Source organism: Hyperolius riggenbachi, chromosome 4 (genome assembly GCF_040937935.1).
Source record: "Hyperolius riggenbachi isolate aHypRig1 chromosome 4, aHypRig1.pri, whole genome shotgun sequence".
Lineage (NCBI taxonomy): Eukaryota > Metazoa > Chordata > Amphibia > Anura > Hyperoliidae > Hyperolius > Hyperolius riggenbachi.
The window spans coordinates 493,812,114-493,833,661 of record NC_090649.1 but is presented as its reverse complement, the minus strand read 5'-3'; the positions used below and the strand labels follow the sequence as shown (position 1 = coordinate 493,833,661).

At 44.7% G+C, this 21,548-nt stretch overlaps 1 protein-coding gene across 1 annotated transcript in view; it reads right to left on the bottom strand.

Annotated features, from left to right (window-relative positions):
* The window catches only part of MSH6 (mutS homolog 6), a 43,131-nt gene that overhangs the window by 1,075 nt on the left and 20,508 nt on the right, over positions 1-21,548 (bottom strand). Inside the window, exons 5-9 of the mRNA XM_068233052.1 lie at positions 17,994-18,265; positions 14,616-14,733; positions 12,193-12,282; positions 9,228-9,382; positions 8,949-9,148 (exon numbers count right to left, since the gene is read on the bottom strand). Of these exons, the coding sequence (XP_068089153.1) occupies positions 8,949-9,148; positions 9,228-9,382; positions 12,193-12,282; positions 14,616-14,733; positions 17,994-18,265 (835 nt within the window). The remainder of the gene's footprint in view (positions 1-8,948; positions 9,149-9,227; positions 9,383-12,192; positions 12,283-14,615; positions 14,734-17,993; positions 18,266-21,548) is intronic.

Here is a 21,548-nt window from a genome sequence, read left to right as displayed (position 1 = left end):
ATAGACCTATAGAAGATATAGCATGTCTGCCCCTACACCAGCAGCTTCACAGACCATGCATCTAGGATTAGCTCACAGCACAGCTTGTAAAGCAATCTGGCTTCAAATATTTTATGTAAGTTATATTCAGCTTGAAAATTAATATTGGCAGGAGTGTATTTATTGTTCCAATTTGAAGCTGCACACAGTATGAATGCCAATCTAACCATCTTTGTCACATAATTGCCATTTACTCCTATGGCCCAGGAATGAAATTATTCCATGTTAGTACAGTACAAATGTGGCTGTAAGGTGACATTTATTAGTTCCAAGCTGTATAAATTTTGCATCATATGAGCCTTTTTCTAGCCACTCCCACTTTTTAACCTTATTAGAGGATTGTTGTGAAGATGCAGACTCCAAGTCACTTCAGGCACATTTTAGTTTTTATTAATGTAAATAAGAGTTAACATCTGCCAGTCCTTTGTTTGTAAAAAATTAAATATAAAACTGATGAATGGTAGTTTATGTAACAGCTGGGACTGAGTATGCAGTAAGGGTGCATTCACACTATATCCATTATAATACAGAATAATTCTGATGAACTTGCTGCCCATGCAATAGTTTGGGCCGGTTTGCTGTAAGTTGTAATGAACTGCTGCATGCAAGCTTCAAACAACAACTGTAGTAAGAGGTAGATATAGGCTGCAATTTCTTTCCTTTCAAAACAATACAACTGTCCTGCTAATTCTCTACCTCTTTGTACTTTTAGCCATAGCCCCTGAACAAGCATGCAGCAGATCAGCCGTTTGACATTTTCAAATCTGAAAAGATTAGCTGCATGCTTGTTTCTGGTGAGCTTCGTACACTACTGCAACAAAATAGATCAGTAGCACTGCCAGGCAACTGGTTTTGTTTAACCCTCCTGGCGGTTTATTAAAATCCACCAGGGGGCAGTACAGTAGTGTTTAATTTTTAAATCCTGTAGCGAGCCCAGATAGCGAATATGCAGCGGCATTCCCTTCCCCCCTCCCGCTTCAATCGCCGCAGGCGATCTCTGATCACTGGAGGGCTTCCCCCATCCTCATGGCGATGGGGCAGGATAACATCACTGATGTCATTGAGAGTCTTGATCCACCCCTCAGCACTGCCTGGCACAGATTTGCCAGGCAGCGCACGAGGGGGAGGGGGGGGGCGGTGGAGTAGATAGCAGCGATCGGGGTGCTCACGCAGCTAGGAATGTGCTAGCTGCGTGCAGCAAAAAATTATGCAAATCAGCCCAGCAGGGCCTGAGAAAACCTCCTGCGCGGCTTACCGCCAGGAATGTTAAAAGAACATATGCTAGACTCCATATACCTCACTTCAGTTTCCCTTTAAAAAGGCGTGGATAGCTTTGGCCCCTTTAATACTAAAGTGGTTTAACAGAAATAAATATGGCAGCCTTCATATTCTTCTCAGTTCAATAGCCCTATAAAGTAAAGCATTCTCTAAGGCAGTCTTAATTACACATATATGTAACAGTGTAAATCCACCCAAAGGCTGGGAGTACATTTAAGTCTGTTTACAGATGTTGCAAGTGCATCTAAACTGAAAACTTAAAGGGAACGTAAACTGAGAACGAAATGATTTTTTTTTTTTTTCCTTTTAAAATACCACCAGTTGCCTGACTGTCCTGCTGATCCTGTGTCTCTAATACTTTCAGCCACAGCCCCTCAACAAGCATGCAGATCAGGTGCTCTGACTGAATTAGCTGCATGCTTGGTTTTAGGTCTGAGATTCAGCCACTACTGCAGCCAAATAGATCAGCAGGATTGATTGAAAGGAAACATCCATATCCCTCTCAGTTTAGGTTCTCTTAAAGGGAAGGTTCAGGGAGGGGATTCAAAAAATAAAAATCAATTTCCACTTACCTGGGGCTTCCTCCAGCCCGTGGCAGGCAGGAGGTGCCCTGCCGCCGCTCCGCATGCTCCCGGTGGTCTCTGGTGCCCGACCCAACCAGGCCGGCTGCCAGGTCGGGCTCTTCTGCGCTCCATTTCCTGGGACTTCTGCGTCCCACGACGGCGCGCTGACGTCATCGGACATCCGCCGGGCTGTACTGCGCATGCGCAGAACTACTGCGCATGCGCAGTACAGCCCGGCGGACGTCCGATGACGTCAGCGCGCCGTCGTGGGACGCAGAAGTCCCAGGAAATGGAGCGCAGAAAAGCCCGACCTGGCAGCCGGCCTGGTTGGGTCGGGCACCGGAGACCACCGGGAGCATGCGGAGCGGCGGCAGGGCACCTCCTGCCTGCCACGGGCTGGAGGAAGCCCCAGGTAAGTGGAAATTGATTTTTATTTTTTGAATCCCTGAACCTTCCTTTTAAGTTAATCAAAGGGCTTGCTCACATTTCAATGCATTTATTATATTCTTATAAAAAATGTCTGCATACAAACTTTTTCCAGACACGATGGCTTCAATTCCACTAAGCTTTATGAAGTGTGATAATTTACCACATGAGTAAAACCTAATTTTGAATTCACCAAGGTGTTCTAGATTTATTGAATGTTTTATCGATAACACATTCTTTAACCACCCTGGCGTTCTGATTAAATCGCCAGGGTGGCTGCGGGAGGGTTTTTTTTAAATAAAAAAAAAAACTATTTCATGCAGCCAACTGAAAGTTGGCTGCATGAAAGCCCACTAGAGGGCGCTCCGGAGGCGATCTTCCGATCGCCTCCGGCGCCCAGAATAAACAAGGAAGGCCGCAATGAGCGGCCTTCCTTGTTTTGCTTATATCGTCGCCATAGCGACGAGCGGAGTGACGTCATCGACGTCAGCCGACGTCCTGACGTCAGCCGCCTCCGATCCAGCCCTTAGCGCTGGCCGGAACTTTTTGTTCCGGCTGCGCAGGGCTCAGGCGGCTAGGGGGGCCCTCTTTCGCCGCTGCTCGCGGCGAATCGCCGCAGAGCGGCGGCGATCAGGCAGCACACGCGGCTGGCAAAGTGCCGGCTGCGTGTGCTGCTTTTTATTTCATCAAAATCGGCCCAGCAGGGCCTGAGCGGCAGCCGCTGGCGGTGTTGGACGAGCTGAGCTCGTCCAGACCGCTCAGCTGGTTAAATCTATAACACCTTAGCAAATTCAAAATTAGGTTTTACACATGAGGTAAATTATCAAACATTTGATAAAGCTTAATGAATTGAGGCCTATGTGGGTTTTACTATCAATTACATTGCAGCTGAGGTAATCGGTGGATATTTGATAGAAGTTAAAACGTGCAGAATGAGAGTAAAATATAATGCTGCAAAACCACTGCCTATACTAAGTTTGATTTTAGCTGATTGCTACAGTGTGAACACTGCCATTGATTTGCATTGCCAAAACGCTTTTTAAAGTGCTAGCAAAATACTCCAGTGTCAATAAGCCCTTATACCTCCCTGGCGTTAGTTCCAGATTTAGGATCTAAAAGCTGTACAATTTTTCACAAGTTTTTAGAGCCTAAAAACAATAACATCCCACAGAGAGATCTGCAGCAGCTCCAGCATACAACTCGGGCACGGGATTACCGCTGTGAGCTGCAGATTTCCATCACAGACCTGACTCGGGATTACCGCTAAGGAGGGTTAAGGCCCCACACACATTATGCAATTGTGATATTTTGTGAACCCCTTTCCAGAGAATAAGAATCACTACACAATGCCAGGAAAATATAAACATGCAGCATTGCGAGTAATCCCTGCTATCAGCACAATGCAGGCTGAAAGCACCCCGGTGCGATTGTGGCGTAAGGCCTTATTCACACTGGGATTTCTAAAATCACCAGCGTATTGAAAAGCGATTTTTCACCATCCAGTAAAGGGATTTTGGAGAGATTGTATTTCAATGTTATAGAATTGCAAATCGCTATAAAAATCTGCAGTGTGTTTGCGATTTCTGCAATCTTGAAGTTTGAACACTGCCATTGACTTTACATTGCAGTAGTGCTCATCGAACTGCAAGTGTTGGAAAGTACTGCTGAAATTGTTAAAAAGATTCCAGTGTGAATGAGGCTTAAAGTGTACCCGGATAAATAATTAAGTATTATACATACCTGGGGTTTCCTCCAGCCGAATTGGTCTCTCACTGTTCTCCTTTGTCTAGATGCTGCAGTAGATGTCTCATTATCTTTGCCAGTCAGCGCAGTCCAGCTGCCCTCGCTCTCTCGCGGTTGGAAGCATTCTGGGCCATGCAGACTGTACACCCCGACTGGCTAGGAGAACAGGACATCTACTGGAGCATTTGAACAGCGAGGGACTGATTAGGCTGAAGGGGGTTGGAGGAAGGCCTAGATATGTATAAAACTATTCATCTCAGATTTTCTTTAGGTGGGAGGGAGGGGGACAGACCTTCAACTGCCTCTATTGCTCAGTTACCCCTTCCCAGCTGCACTATAACTATTAAGTTTATGTACTCAGCAAGCTCTTGCCTGCCTGGTCACTACAGCCCCTCCCTTTACTGTGACATGATCGTTAAGCAGGGGATGTATGTAACATACTATAGCAAATGTTTAATTATATGTAGTGCTTCAAATTCCATTAAAATTAAATTACACTAGGTAAACTGCTCATTTTCTGACTCATTTGTAGTGTGCTGTTTAATTGTATTGTTTACACAAAATGGAATGTAACTCAGAACAGTTCTCATCCCTGGACACCTGCAGTAAGCAGGACACAAGATTTACATGACTTAAAGGATACATAAACTGAGGGGGAAAAAATGAAATCAAGCTTTACTAGTGGCTCTTAAAACAAATGTGCATTGCCATTTTCATTATGTTGGCTTCAATCGAAGTGCAGGAAAAATGCAGCAGAGCTTTGACTGCCCTTCTAGAAAGTTGGAAATGCATGCAGTGTGAATGCATTCCCACAATTCCATTTTTTTAACTGTACTTGCATTTGGAAAATCATAAGACTTCAAAAACCAAACAGAACTCAAGTGGTGTGAAAGGGCTTTACAGAGAAACCGTAACCAAGACTTGAACTTCATCCCAATCAGTAGCTGATACCCCCTTTCCCATGAGAAATCTGTTCCTTTTCACAAACGGATCATCAGGGGGCGTCTGTATGGCTAATATTGTGAGGAAACCCCTCCCACATGTGATGTCATGACCATGGTCCTGACAGTTTCCTGTCTGCATCTTATTTCATTGTGGGAAATAGCTGTTTACAGTTGTTTCCACCTGCCAAAAAAGCAAGCAACATCTCGTAAAATGTCACCATGTGATAAGTGTCAGAATGTAAATCTGAGAGGAAAGATTTTACAGTGGGCAATTACTGACTAAATTTATAAAATTGTAAAAATGAAAGACTTGATTACATTATTTTCACTGGAGTTCCTCTTTAAGTCTATGTCCCTTGCTACAGTCCCACTGTCAGCCCTATAGTGGGCTATACGTTGGAAGCTCCCAGCAATGGGATTGCAGCAAGGGACACAGACTTATCGTGCTAGAAAAAACTCCTACGTTTTTTTTCCTCAGTTTGTGTATCTTTTAAGGCCAGCACCCATTCCAGATGAAACTAGGCAGAGTCAGCTGATAACTGCCGTGTCTAGGGTGTGGACAGCAGCCCCTCAACCCACAGTCCTGGCAAATCACTTTAGCTGTTAGCACCGTTTCTCTCTCTCCCTCCCCATTTGATTGGTCCTTTTTCAGTCAGCATAATCTCAGCATTATTTGCATTCCATTGACCATCCCCATCGTATAACTAAATACCCAAGGCACTACACAGCTGCATTGCCACTGGGGTGCCAAGTCGGTTACTAAATTGACTACAGCCCCCAAACTAATGCAAATTAGCATCTGTATTGCTTTGCGTATCAATTCCTTGTTTGCAATTCAAATGCAGCCCATTTCAATAGGCCAAGATTTCACATCCAAAATAGTGTGTGGAAACTGGCTGTGATTTGTGCCTAGTGGAAATAGGTCTTAACTGTACGGTGTGCCTAAATGTTATTGGGGGAGCTAGTCTTCAATACCCTAAAACTAAGGGGGGGGGGGGGGTGACAACAGTAGAATATGTACAAAGCAGAAGGCTTGTTTTCTTTATGGAGCGAGCCCAGTAACACAGCTGTGTCCGATTATCAGCAACCCATCAATATTACAGATGTTGAGAAGTGGACACAATTGTATTAGCAGGCTCAGGCACTCAGGTCTGGTGAATGGTGTGACAGACACGCCCCCATGCAGCTAGTGTCCTTGGTGAAATAACTCCAGTGCTGTATGTTGCCCAGATTTGTGCCCGTTTAGCTTTTGTGAAAGACCTTTAGTGTAATTTTCCTTCTTAAAACAGAAGATGTGGCTCTGTAAAATGTAAATCTATAGGCTCACTATACACCAGCAGTTCTGGGTGTAAGCCTGACTTCAGGGGCATAAAGAGATCATTTGCATATTCAGCAGTGGTGCATTGTGGGTAACCACAGCTGCTCACTTTAACCACCTGGGGACCACCTAGCACTGATGGGCGTGGCCACGGTGGCAGCCCCAGGACCACCTAACACCGATTGGCGTCAAGTCCTGGGGCTGCAGCCTCCCAGGGAACAGCCGCGCGTATGTGTGATCATTGTGTGAACTGAATTCCGCGATTTGCGTGCTAGACTCCGATCGCGGCTAGCAGGCTGCTTGTAAACAAAAAGGGGAAAGAAATCCCCTTTGTTTACATGCATACAAAAAAAAGATCCACTTACCTGGGACTTCCTCCAGCACCTGGCAGCAGTCCTGTGCCCTCGCCACAGCTCCCGAGGCTCACTGTCTTCTCCACCTGGCACAGCCAGGTCAGGTTCCAGGTTGGCGTATTATGCACTCCACGGCGCAGGTCACGTGGTCTGGCCGACAACAGGACAGTACTGTGCAGGCACAGAACTACTCAGCCTGCGCAGTACAGTCCTGATTATGTCGGCCAGAGCACGTGACCCGCGCCGGAGGCCGACCTGGCGAGGTCAGCTGTGCCAGGGGAGAAGACCGGGAGCCTCTGGAGCTGCGGCAAGGGCACAGGACTGCTGCCACGGGCCGGAGGAAGCCCCAGATAAGTGGTTTTGTTTTTTTTACGAGCTTGGACACTCACTTTAAGCTGAATTATCACAAATTCCCTCTGTTTAAAGAAGACAAACCACACTAAGCATTGCTTTTTAGTAGGAGGGCTTTTCAGTCTTTTAGTCCCCTATATACTCTACTTGTGGGTTTAGGTCACCCCGAGCTGCTTGGTTACTCTGGTGAAAGACCTTTGTGAGGTAAACACCTTGGTACATGTTCCCATGAGTACCAGTGTGGTGATGGAGCTGCATGTTATAAACACACTTTTTTTTCCTTTAGTCACTTTAAAAAAAAAACTTTGCAAATTAACATAAACCACTCTTCCAGGAAACTGCGCTATTTGATCTTTACCTGACAAATGTCATAATCTCTTGATGTTACGTAAACACTGATTATGGAACCCTGGGGCTTATAGTTTAACACTTAATTATTCAGAGGAAAAATTATTTCACATCAAGAACAATCCACTAACCCTAGAGTTTCACTGCAAATTTTGCACCACTTAGCAACTTCTGTCACGCTTTTCTATGTCCTTGTTTATAAACCCCTGTAAACACTTCTGTTTTCTATTTTTAGAAAACGTAGTTAGTATAGCACCATCTTGTGGACAAAAAGTAAAACTACTTCCAAATACACCATTATACACTTACCATACAAAAATTAAATACATCATTTTTTAACTCCTTCACCCCCTAACCCAACATAATATATTGCCATACATTGTACTAGGGACAATTTAAACTTTGTAGTAACCAGGACAAATAAAATGTATTATCTACAATAGCACATTTTATTTTTAAACTACAATGGCTGAAAGCTGAGAAATTGTTAATTTTTTCTTCTTCCCTGTCAAATGCATATAAAAATATAAATCTTAGAATAAAGTACTGCCCAAAGAAAGCTTAGTTTGTCCTGCACAAAATATAAATATATAATTTCACTGTGATAATTAGCGATAACGTTATTACCGAACAGGGGAAAAAACTACGCAAAAAACACACTCCAGCAAATTGGGCTTATTTCCTATAATATGCAAATTTGTGCTGGGGGTTGGGTCAGACAGCATGTTTTTCGCCATCTCATCAGTTTTCAATGTTGTTGAACATTTACTATTAAAATTATTTTGAGCATTTTCTCTTTCTTGCTGGTGGTTTACAAGGCATTTTATGATAAGGTGAGAAAGTACCTCCCAGGAGAAAACGTGAATTTCATGTGGGCCCAAGAGAGATATCGCTAACCCAACTTACATCAACACTTCACTTATGGGAAATGGATGATAAACAGCGCAACTTTTTCAGGTTACCTAATTGGACATTTTGTAAATAATATGCATTTTTAATAATTAAAAATTCCTATGATCCTGTGTAAACAGAAAAAATATAGAGCTGCCATTACGGAGATGGTTTTAGAGCTGCAGGTTCTAGTTTTCTGTTTTGATCTTCACTTCCCATCATTACAGCCTTAGTGGCAGCATGCTTGTTCCAGGGTAGTGTCACATTCAGGAGACTACAGTTAAAGGGAAGGTTCAGGGACAATAAAAAAAAAAATTCAAATCCACTTACCTGGGGATTCCTCCAGCCCGTGACCGGCAGGAGGTGCCCTCGGCGCGGCTCCGCAGGCAGGAACTACTCAGAACTACTGAGCCTGCACAGTACAGCCCGGAGGACGTCCGATGACATCAGCGCGCCGGCGTGAAACATATAATGGAGCGCAGAAGAAGCCCAACCTGGCCAGGTCGGGTCGGCCACCGGGAGCCTGCGGAGCGGCGCCGAGGGCACCTCCTGCCTGCCACGGGCTGGAGGAAGCCCCAGGTAAGTGGATTTGGATTTTTTTTTTATTGTCCCTGAACCTTCCCTTTAAAAAGCACTGCCAGCAGAACGGACAGTGATGAATATATACTCATATAGGCACAGCATCCACACCTACCTGAATATCTTGAGTGAGAGAGTAATGCTTTCAAACTCCCTGGCCTTCCTGTGGCCAGTCTGAATGATGTCATCGGGGATGTTGGCGAGCCGCGCTGCGTTGAAGCCATAGCTTTTTGGGCACGCACCTTTGATGAATTTGTACAGGAAAGTGATGGTTTCCTGGCTGGGATCCTCGCATTCATTCTCAACCATGCAGGCCTTGAAAACAGAACATTGGTCAGTATCAGAGGAGACACACAGGAACGGCCCTCCCCCATTCAGCCTTCAGGCAACTCACCATATGGCCGAGCCTGACGGCTGGTGTGTGGGAGTAATCCTCCACCAAGGAGTGGTAATGTGTGGAAAACAAAGTGCGGCATCTAATCCTTTCAGAGAGTTCTTTCACGACGGCGCTGGCTATGGCTGTCCCATCAAACGTAGCCGTGCCGCGACCTACAGAGGGGAAATCCACACAGCGGGCAGAAGTTTACAGACTAATCACTAAACAAAGGACAAAGAGGTATCAAAACAAACCTTAACAAATGTCACATGTTGTAGCCATTTCTAGGCATTAATGAAACCGAAAAAGTTTGTACTCCTATCACTTTATTTGGGTAACTAAAACCCAAAAGTAAGAAAATAAACACATGAGAACTGGGCCCATACACAATTACTGTATTTTTTAGACTATAAGACTCACTTTTGCTCCCCCAAAAGTGGGGGGGAAAGTCAGTGCATCTTATAGTCCAAATGCAGGGAGTTCCTGACTTGTGAATGCTGCCAATACCAACCTCCAACCAGCCGCAATGTGGGGGACTCCTGTACTGTGCCCATGCAGAGGAGGACACAGGGGGACAAACTGAGGACACAAGGAGGCATGGGGGACACAAGGAGGCATGGGGACACAAGGAGGCATGGGGACACAGGAGGTACAGGGGGGCATGGGGTACAAAAGGGGCATAATCCACAAGATCCCCCTTCACTATGGATGAACCAGGTTTAGTATATTTTTTTCCCTGGTTCTGGTGCGTCTTAACATTCGCAAAATGTGGTAATTTTTTCTCCTGAGTTACCTCCTAGGAGATAATCTTCATATTCTCTAAATTAACTTAAAGGAGAACTGTAGTGAGTGATATATGGAGGCTGTCATATTTATTTCCTTTTAAGCAATACCAGTTGCCTGGCAGTCCTGCTGATCCTCTGCCTCTAATACTTTTAGCCATAGCCCCTGAACAAGCATGCAGCAGATCAGGTGTTTATAACATTATTGACAGATCTGACAAGATTAGCTGCATGCTTTTTCTGGTGTGATTCAGACACTACTTCAGCCAAATAGAGCAGCAGGGCTGCCAGGCAACTGGTATTGCTTAAAAGGAAATAAATATGGCAGCCGCCATATAACTCACTACAGTTCTCCTTTCAGCGTTTTTAAAATAAAAAAAATAAAAAATTATGGGCCCTGGATATGGGCCCTGCTGCTAAGTACAACACTGCTCTGCTACCTTCCCCAGTGCAGTGCTCCCCTCCCTGGTGCTAGCTTCTCATACTGCAGCTCTTCCAGCAGGTTACACCTCCCATCCACTAACACTAGGTGGCAACTGAATACACAGATATCGATCAACTTACCAGTATAATTAGGAATGTAAAAGCAAGCTTGTGCAAACACCAGGAGAGCGTACAAATGCTATGCAGATAGTGTCCTGGCCCTGATTTAAAGCGGATCCGAGATGTAAAAGTAACTATAACAAGTAAATTGTCTATATATCTTATCTGAAGTTTACTCAGCAAATCTAGCTGCAAACCACTTCAATGGTTTATGATTATTTATTCCTGTGATACAATGAGAGCAGCCATGTTCTGCTTGTGATCATTACACTGAGGCAAGCTGGTCTGCATCTCCAGCCCACAGCCTGTGGAAAATGTCTCTGCCTCTAAAATCTCTGGCTAGTAACCTCCTCCTCTTGCCCAGACTGAGCCCCCTTATCCCTTGCTACCTGGGACTGAGTGCCAAGGCTCTCTGAAAAGCTGTGGGCACAGCTTGTTTAGTTTATAGGGAATTAGAGTATTAAAACAAAACAAAAAAACAAAGTGTTTGGCTTGAGGAATGCCCTATAAACTATATGAAAGGAACACAATTATGCAATGAGTAAAAGTTTATCTCGGATCCACTTTAAGTCAGGGACCTGCAATGTTGCAGGACGAAAGTGTATCCACCACCACGCATCAGACTGCACTGGCCAACATTGCACAGTTATGGCACCAGTATGAAATGTAATTGGGGGCTTGTAAGTAAGGGTTAGGTCCCACCTGCTTTCAGACAATGCAAGAAGCTTTTTTTCACCCAAGCAGGAAAGCTTTTAGCATTGGTTACCAGTGTTTCACTCACACTTTAAAGCCCCCTAGGGCATACATGTCAAACTCCAGCCCGCGGGCTAAATTTCGCCCTCGGCGCCATTTAATTTGGCCCTCAAGTGGTTTCCCCACGTTACATTAGGTTTGGCCGACTCTGATGGTTCCAGGGGGTACTCAGACTTGATATTTTTAAGCAAGAACAACAAACTTAGAGTTTTAGAAAATTACACATTTTTATTTAAACATCAAATTCATTTTTTAGCTAATTAAAAGCAATAGTAAATGCTTGGAAATTGTTTAAAACCAATTATGTACTACGGTTAAATATATATTTGTCAAAGGGTACTTGTGAAAAGGTTTACTATGCTAGGGGGTATGGAGAGTACAGGGTTTTAAAAAGGGTACATAATAAAATGTTGAGAAACACTGCTCTAGAACACCAGGGAAGCAATACGGGGAGGCAGTGGGAAAGCACTAAACACTAGGAATCTGTGTAGGGGAGGGAGGAGCACTAGACACAAAAATAACTTTATAAAAAGGGAGGGTGGGGGCCACCTGGGAACTGTATAAGGGAAGAAGGTGGTCAGGAGACATTGAGGTTGGCCTGCGATGTGGTCCCACTGTTCACTTTCGGCCCACTTTGTATTGGAGTTTGACACCCCTGCCTTAGGGAAACAGATACAACGGGATCAAATGTGGGGTTGACAAAGGTGGGAAAAGCCGGTACTGTTTAAAAAGTGCTTCCATTCATTTTAAAGGATGAGAGAGACGAACACCTCGACTGCCGCATGGTAACACCCGTGTGAAGCAGCCCAAAGATATGACACATTCCCTCACTCAGTAATGTATTGTACTGGATTATCTTTACACTGCAGCTCTTACACAATACTACACGACATATACAGACATACCCAGTTCATCCAGAAGCACCAGGGAATGCTCCGTCGCATGTTGGAGTATACTGGAAGTTTCACTCAACTCCACAAAAAATGTGCTTTCACCTAAAAAGGTAAAAAAAAAAAAAAAATATGCATTTTTAAAATAACACTTACTGCTAAACAAAGAGGACATCTCTTCTAAAGGAATCTAATTTGTAGTGTAAAAAACAAAAACAAAACAAATGGTAGGACTTGAGCTTTAGCAGATTTTTGCAATGTCACCTGAAGGAGGTGACATTTCACAGCTATATGTGTGCGACTTTAACAGCTGCTCCTAGCAGACAGAACAGAGCAGACACCACCTTGCATTCAGCTTGACCTTGATTAAAAATGACCATGCACACAATGTCCAAACAACCAGACCTACAAAGAACGGTCACATAAAAGCTGTTCAGCTGTAAGATGTAAAACAAAATGTAACCACTTTTTCCACCACTACAGTACATGTACATCCTCTGACTTCTTCTAAGCCACAAGGACGTAGATATAAGTTGTGTAGCTGAAGCACAGCTGTGCAGGACTGGGCGAGCTCTTGTGCAAAACCTCCAGCACTATCTGCTGCAGCACTCATTGGTGAAAGGGAATATATGTTCCCTGAGCCAATAAGGTTGATTTTTACCAGGGCTGTGGAGTCGGAGTCGAGGCAATTTTGGGCACCCGGAGTCGGAGTCGTTGATTTCATAAACTGAGGAGTCGGATGATTTTTGTACAAAATCCACAGCCCTGTTAAATATTAGACTAAGGGGTCGGAGTCATTTTGGGTACCCAGAGTTGGAGTCGTGGTTTCATAAACTGAGGAGTTGGAAGATTTTTGTACAGACTCCACAGCCCTGATTTTTACCAACATTTTATTTTCTCAGTTCATAGTGAAAAATACAGGCTGTAAAATTATTTCAGAATCAAATATCTTTAACATAAATTGTGACCAATTGTGACCGGAACATAATTTAAGTTTTGTGATAAACAAAAAAAATTGTGTTTCAAATCTACAACAGCGCTTTTTATTTTTAAACTATAATTGGTAAAACTGAGAATTGTGTTTTTCAATTTTTTTTTCCTCTTAAAATGCATAGAAAACAATTTTTCGAGGTAAAAACAAAACAAAAAAAAAAAAAAAAAAAAAAAACCAAGCCATACAATGAAGGCCTAGTTAGTCTTGGGAAAAAACAAACAAACAAAAAAACAAAAAAAAAAAAACTATTGAAGCTCACGTCCGGGTGGCTGCTCTGCTGTGATTTGGCACGCGATCGCGAGTGCGCCCCGATCGTGCCACCGTGGGATCAGTGAACAGGAACATGGTTCCCAAAACACCGATCTGTGTCCCCCGCACAAAAAACAGAGCACTCACACATGAGGCTTCAAGTTTTTCTGCCCGGATAAATTTCCGCATCCCCCCTTGTACTTCTGCTTAGCGAGAAGCACAAAGGAGGGGAAAAAAAAAGTTAAAAGTAAATAGTAAAACTACATCTACATATTTTTTACATTACAATTTACACATATAACATTAAAAATTAACTTTATTTCCCACACCAAAATATTACCCAAATAAAATTTATGGAAAAAAAAAAATTACAAAGACATAAATAGTTACTTAAGGATCTGAACTTTTTAAATATGCATTTGAAGGGGGTATACTACACATTTTTTAAATTTTAAGCTTGTAAATAGTGATGGATGCAAAACTGAAAAAAATGCACCTTTATTTCCAAAGAAAATATTGGCGCCATACATTGTGATAGGGACAAAATTTAAATGGTGTCATAACCGAGACAAACAGGCAAATAAAATACATAGGTTTTAATTATGGTAGCGTGGATTATTTTAAAGCTATAATGGCCGAAAGCTGAGAAATCATGAATTTTTTTTCCATTTTTTTCTTATTAATCCTGTTAAAATGCATTTATAAAAAAATAATTCTTAGCAAAATGTACCACCCAAAGAAAGCCTAATTAGGGGCGGAAAAAACAAGATATAGATCAATAAATTGTGACAAGTAGTGATACAGTTATTAGCGAATGAATGGGAGGTGAAAATTGCTCTGATGCATAGGGTGAAAATCCCAGCGGGCTGAAATGGTTAATTTAGGCGTCATAAGTATGGGTAACGTTACTGCTGATTAAATAGGGACATAGTTAAAATGTCAAAACTGCTCTGGTCCATAAGTGGGCAAACAAAGTCTGGACGTGAAGTGGTTAAACCATTTTTGTAAATAAAAATTGGAGTGCTAGCCAATTCCTGTGGCTCAGATCTGACCCCTCCCACACAGTCACGAGGGGGAGGGGTATCCAGCTACAGACAGGGGCCACTGGGACTAGGTTATAATAGCACTGTACAGTATTTAATTCCTCGCAGCAGGTGCACTTTACATCTTCACATTTTGTGAGTTTCAATATTACCTGCCATGATTCTGTCTGATGCCCCCAGTCTTGTGAAGACTCGGTCCACTGGAGTAAGTCTACAGGTTTCAGCAGGTACATAACATCCCAGCTGCGCCATCACCACCAACAGACCAGCCTGGAAACAGGAAGATTATAAATAGACACGCCAAGAACAAAAACTTTAACAGTGTATAATGAGGTCATTCTTAAACAGCGGTGCTTAAAGGACACCTGAAGACGGAGATATGGAGGCTGCCATTTTTATTTCCTGTTAAATACCAGTTGCCTGGCAGCTCTGCTGATCGATTTGGCTGCAATAGCATCTGAATCACACTGGAAACAAGCATGCAGCTAATCCAGTCATACTTCAGTCAGAGCACCTGATCTGCTGCATGCTTGTTCAGGGGCTGTGGCTAACAGTATTAGAGGCAGAGGATCAGCAGGCAACTGGTATTGCATAAAAAGGAAATAAACATGGCCGCTTCCATAGCCCTCTCACTACAGGTGTTCTTTAAGGCAAACCTGTGACTTTAAAGAGAGTCACATACTTATCTTGGTAGAGGGAAGACTTTCCTCATCCTCGAGACCACCGGATCCAGCGCTGGGACCCTTTAGGAAGTTTGCAGCCACGCTCCCATCTGTGAAGGAGCGTGGCCACACTGTATAGTACCACGGAGCTGCTCAGGCCTGGCAGACAAAGCTCGAGCATCTCCATGCTACTGCCCAGGAGGTGTCCTGCGCTGTGTGGCCCCGCCCCTTCAGACAGGAGCGGACCGCACACCTCTCCACACGCCCTTGCTGACTGGGATTGTGGGGAGGTCCCTGCTCTGGATCGGTGGTGGAGGAGCCTCTAGATTATCCAGAGTCTCCCCACTACTGAACTATCTAAATGGGGAACTTTCCCTACAGGTATAGTATAATCTTGTTAAAGTAAACTCCAAAGCACCAGGCAAAGTGGTTTACTTTATGAGAAAAGGTCTTAGAAATATCCCAGCACGTCCCGGTACATTCTGTGCTGCACAGGAGCAGCTCTGTCCTCCCATTGGAGGTACAGTACAAGCACTTGTCCTAGAGATGGCCCAGCATGCCCTGGTGCATTCTCTGCTGCACAGGAGCAGCTCTGTCCTCCCATTGGAGGTACAGTACAAGCACTTGTCCTAGAAATGGCCCAGCATGCCCTGGTGCATTCTCTGCAGCTCTGTCCTCCCATTGGAGGTACAGTACAAGCACTTGTCCTAGAAATATCCCAGCATGCCCTGGTACATTCTCTGCTGCACAGGGGCAGCTCTGTCCTCCCATTGGAGGTACAGTGCAAGCACTTGTCCTGGAAATATCCCAGCATGCCCTGGTGCATTCTCTGCTGCACAGGAGCAGCTCTGTCCTCCCATTGGAGGTACAGTACAAGCACTTGTCCTAGAAATATCCCAGCATGCCCTGGTACATTCTTTGCTGCACAGGAGCAGCTCTGCCCTCCCATTGGAGGTACAGTACAAGCACTTGTCCTGGAAATATCCCAGCATGCCCTGGTACATTCTCTGCTGCACAGGAGCAGCTCTGTCCTCCCATTGGAGGTACAGTACAAGCACTTGTCCTAGAAATATCCCAGCATGCCCTGGTGCATTCTCTGCTGCACAGGAGCAGCTCTGTCCTCCCATTGGAGGTACAGTACAAGCACTTGTCCTAGAAATGGCCCAGCATGCCCTGGTGCATTCTCTGCTGCACAGGAGCAGCTCTGTCCTCCCATTGGAGGTACAGTACAAGCACTTGTCCTAGAAATATAGCAGCATGCCCTGGTACATTCTCTGCTGCACAGGAGCAGCTCTGTCCTCCCATTGGAGGTACAGTGCAAGCACTTGTCCTAGAAATATCCCAGCATGCCCTGGCACATTCTCTGCTGCACAGGAGCAGCTCTGTCCTCCTATTGGAGATACAGTACAAGCACTTGTCCTAGAAATGGCCCAGCATGCCCTGGTGCATTCTCTGCTGCACAGGAGCAGCTCTGTCCTCCCATTGGAGGTACAGTACAAGCACTTGTCCTAGAAATATCCCAGCATGCCCTGGTACATTCTCTGCTGCACAGGAGCAGCTCTGTCCTCCCATTGGAGGTACAGTACAAGCACTTGTCCTAGAAATATCCCAGCATGCCCTGGTGCATTCTCTGCTGCACAGGAGCAGCTCTGTCCTCCCATTGGAGGTACAGTGCAAGCACTTGTCCTAGAAATGGCCCAGCATGCCCTGGGACATTCTCTGCTGCACAGGAGCAGCTCTGTCCTCCCATTGGAGGTACAGTACAAGCACTTGTCCTAGAAATGTCCCAGCATGCCCTGGTACATTCCCTGCTGCACAGGAGCAGCTCTGTCCTCCCATTGGAGGTACAGTACAAGCACTTGTCCTAGAAATGTCCCAGCATGCCCTGGTACATTCTCTGCTGCACAGGAGCAGCTCTGTCCTCCCATTGGAGGTACAGTACAAGCACTTGTCCTAGAAATATCCCAGCATGCCCTGGTGCATTCTCTGCTGCACAGGAGCAGCTCTGTCCTCCCATTGGAGGTACAGTGCAAGCACTTGTCCTAGAAATGGCCCAGCATGCCCTGGGACATTCTCTGCTGCACAGGGGCAGCTCTGTCCTCCCATTGGAGGTACAGTACAAGCACTTGTCCTAGAAATGGCCCAGCATGCCCTGGTACATTCTCTGCTGCACAGGAGCAGCTCTGTCCTCCCATTGGAGGTACAGTACAAGCACTTGTCCTAGAAATATCCCAGCATGCCCTGGTACATTCTCTGCTGCACAGGAGCAGCTCTGTCCTCCCATTGGAGGTACAGTACAAGCACTTGCACATTTGGTGGAATACAAGTAGGAGTATACCTTAGGGTAGCATAGCCAGGCTGGACAGTTCACTAGTACAGTATCCAGGGCTCCTTAAAAATTGCAGCCGTCACTAGAGGCAGCCAATCGCTTCCTGCGAATGGCTCCAATACCTCTGCGGGCGGGACTTAACACTCCTCTCCACTCTCCTTAGTTTTGCAGACAGTAGGCTCGCTCTGATCTGCACTTCAAGTGAAAGTAGCCTGTACTGCGCTCAAACAACTGTTATCAGGCATCAACTCACCTGCAACTAGCCTGAAGGGAGCAGCACACTATGGGTTTCACACTGACCTGACATGCTCCACCCACTTTTTACTATATCCAGAGTCACATCACACAGGGCTTAACACAGGTTTACTATAAACAGAAGTATTATTATATTTGGGTTTACTATACCAGGCTTTGCTCCCATATAGTTATAATGTAGATTGGCCAGGACCTGGAGAGGTAGTTTACTATACCAGAGTAACAAGATTACACTATAGTTGTATGTAATAGTGACATAGCTCCTCAGTGAATGGCTAGCTTACTTGTCTGAGCAGAGTGGATTTGCCGCCCATGTTTGGGCCGGTCACAAGCACACAGTGCGCCCCGTTACTGTCTTCCTCACAGTCCTCTTCTTTGCAACCAATCACAACATCGTTTGGTATGAAGTCATCTCCAAAATAAGTCTTTGTGATGCAAGGATGGCAGGATCCTCTGAGCTCCAGGAAGGGTGCGGTGTCATCGGGCAATACTAGGACAGGCCTGCAGACTGGTGCGTCCCCTCCTCGGCTGTACTGAGCCAAACACATGAGGACATCTGCAGAGAATAAATAACCACTGGCTTAGCTTCATTTACTACATGCTAATGAGAGTCTACTGTCCTCACAAGAGTGGTGAATGGGACACGAAAGCTGCGTGGCTCCATCTAACCTCACTGTCAGAACCCCAGATCATAAAGGGAGCGTTGTCAGGTTTGTATATTACATGTCATATTTATAATATTGTAAAATATGAAAACAGAAATAGCTGACCAACTAGGTGACTGGGTACATAAAGTGGAGCTGAACTCTTGTACAGGACAGATGGAAAACAGAGAAATCCACCCTATATGTATTTAGAGAGTTTAGCCTGTCTAACTCACCCTCATCTGTGCCTAATCACAAGTTGTAATTTGAGCTCTCAGCTGTGTCAGCTGGTTGCCTGGGTAGAGCAGCTAATTTGTAAACAGGATGTTAACCCTTTGTCTGCTTTCATAAAAGCAGGAAGTCGACTGCAGATTTATTGCAGGATTTGTATCAGCCGTAAGGCCTTGTTCACGCTGCGTTTGGCTTGCGTGGGCTTATTTTGAGATTTTTTTTTGTTTCCGATTCCCGGGGCTCCGGTTGGCGATTCTTTTTTTGTGGTTAGCGGTTTCCTAATAGTTTTTCCCGAGCGTTTTGGTAAATTACTCCCTGGTGCAAGTCAGGAAGTGAACTGTTTGATCCGCAAAAAATAAATACAATGCATTTCTTCTTAAAAAAACGCGAAAGGCAATCGCTCCACAAAGCGGTTTTGCAAGCGTTTTCCTATACCTTCTATTGAGGCAGAATCCCCTCAAAAATGGCTCGCTTATCTAAACGGATCGGAAACGAACAGCTCAGATATGAACTCTCTCTAATAGAGAATCGTGGTGTAAGCACTTTCAGGGCGATTTTGAAAAACTGCCTGTGCTTAAACAAAAAAAAACAAAAAAAAAACCAAAAAAAAAAAAAACCACGCCTGCAGTGTGAACAAGCACTAACAAAGAACTTTTATTTAAAAAGGTTATTGTGCTGTTGTGTATCTTTTAGAGCAGAAGTTCTGAGTTCAGGTCCACTTTAAGCTGCACAATGAGATCAACCTATTTACAGATAGTGCCAAAATGACTTAGAGACACTGAAGCGGAAAAGAAATAAAAATAGATGATATGATGAATTGGTTTGTGTAGTACGCATAATTACTTCAAAATATTAGTAGCAAAGAAAATTTTCTCATTTATTTTCAGTTATATAGTGTTTTTATACCAATGCACCATTCTCTAATATTTGCAGTTTACACACTACTCCACATTCTAAATGATTTTACAGAGCAGGCTAGTAAACTTTTAAACTGTTCTCTGCAAACGAAAAAAAAAAAGGGGGTCAGACACTTGAGATAAGCTGCAGAAGACAGAGCTCTCTGCAACTTTGAAAGTTGTGGAACTCAATGGCTCTTGCATAGAGTTCCACAACTCTATGCAGACAACTGGAGTCTGAAGCCTCCAGAAAACACTTTATTTTACAATGCTGTTAAGCATGATTGCCCTACCTAAAATTCTGCTTCCCCACAGTTGACATCTGAATTAATCCCCCCACCGAAATCCCCAGGGGAAGATTAGGGGAGTGCTTCCTTGTAGAGGCAGAGCTTTGTGCAGTAGCTCTGCCTCTACTCAGTCAATCTGCGCGGATCTCTGCCTCCTCCTGCCCCTCTCAGTCTTCTGGGGTGGGGGAAAGGCGGCGATCAGCGTTGATTGAGTAGAGGCAGAGCTACTGCTCAAAGCTCTGCCTCCCCGGGCAGCAAAATCCCAACCAGGAAAGTCGTGGATTTTTTTGGGGGGGATTAATTGAGATTTCAGCCGTGGGGATGCAGCGTTTCAGAGGGGGCATTTATGCTTAAAGGAGTTATCAGGAGAGAAGAGAAAAAAAAAAAAAAAAAAAAAAAAAAGGGGGGGGGTTTACTGAGTACATTTGAAATCGGCACCGGTAGACTTGGGCGCAGGATACAGCCGGTATATGGCTGATCCTGCTTCTGCACAAGTCCGGGCGTATTAAATTACTATTCCCCCTCCAGGTCCATGTGGATGGTGGGGAATAAGATATTAAAAAAAAAAAATCGGCTTCCAGCTATTGCAGGAGGCCGAATTATTGTGTTTTTTAAGCAACCTCGGCTCCATCTTCTGACGGCGCCGATGTTACTCACTGAGCACCGCTATAGACTGATTCCTATTAGTCTATGGCGGCGCTGGTTGCGCCCAAATCTAGCAGCGCTGAAAAGCACTGCTCCGGTTTCACTTACCTGGGGCTTCCACCAGCCCCATGCAGCCATCCTGTGCCCTCACTGCTGCTCTGGTCCCCCTCCATCAGCTCGTTTCGTTTTTGCCAACCTCTGGGTCTGCGGACCGCATAGCGTACATTTTGATGCCTTCCCGCTGGTGCAGGAACAGAAAAACACACATTTTTACGCGTTACTGGTTCAACGTGTAAAATTTTATGCATTGAACCACTAACGCGTAAAAATGTATGCGTTTCGGTTCCTGCACCAGCGGGAATGCGTCAAAATGTACGCAATGCGGTCCGCAGACCCCGAGGTTGGCAAAAACTAAATGAGCTGGTGGAGGGGGACCAGAACAGCAGTGAGTGACTACGAGGGCACAGGATGGCTGCATGGGGCTGGTAGAAGCCCCAGGTAAGTGAAATTTTTTTTGCCTGATAACTAACAGCATTGTAAAATAAAAACAGTGTTTTCTGGAGGCTGCGGGGTCTCTAACGCTTCCTGTACTGGAAACAATATGAGACTCATATCTCTGCTGATAATGTTTTATTTCTTAGCTGTACTACACATACAAATCAATTTTGTTTTTCGCTTCGGTGTCTCCAAGTGTCTGCGTTACTTTTTCCATTGGAGGGGTTAATAAACCAGTAAAGCAGCAATGGCGGCTCTCCTGAACACCAATTAGAATGTAATAATTCATGAAATTTCCTGAGATTGTATTTAGGAGTTTGCAGAGGGAGCCCTTCTAGCCTAGACAGCCACTACATCAATGGGCTACAAAGAAGAGATCACGTGACCAGTGCTGTGCCAGTCATAAGGAACTGATCTGGGGCCTTATTTTGTATTGTTAAATGACGCTTAAAGTGTGAAGCATATGGAGGCTGCCATATTATTTTCCTTGTAAACAATACCAGTTGCCAGGCAGCCCTGCTGATCTATTTGGCTGCAGTAGTGTCTGAATCACACCAGAAACAAGCATGCGGCTAATCCAGTCACACGTCAGGGCACCTGATCTGCTGCATGCTTGTTCAGGGTCTGTGGCTGAAAGTATT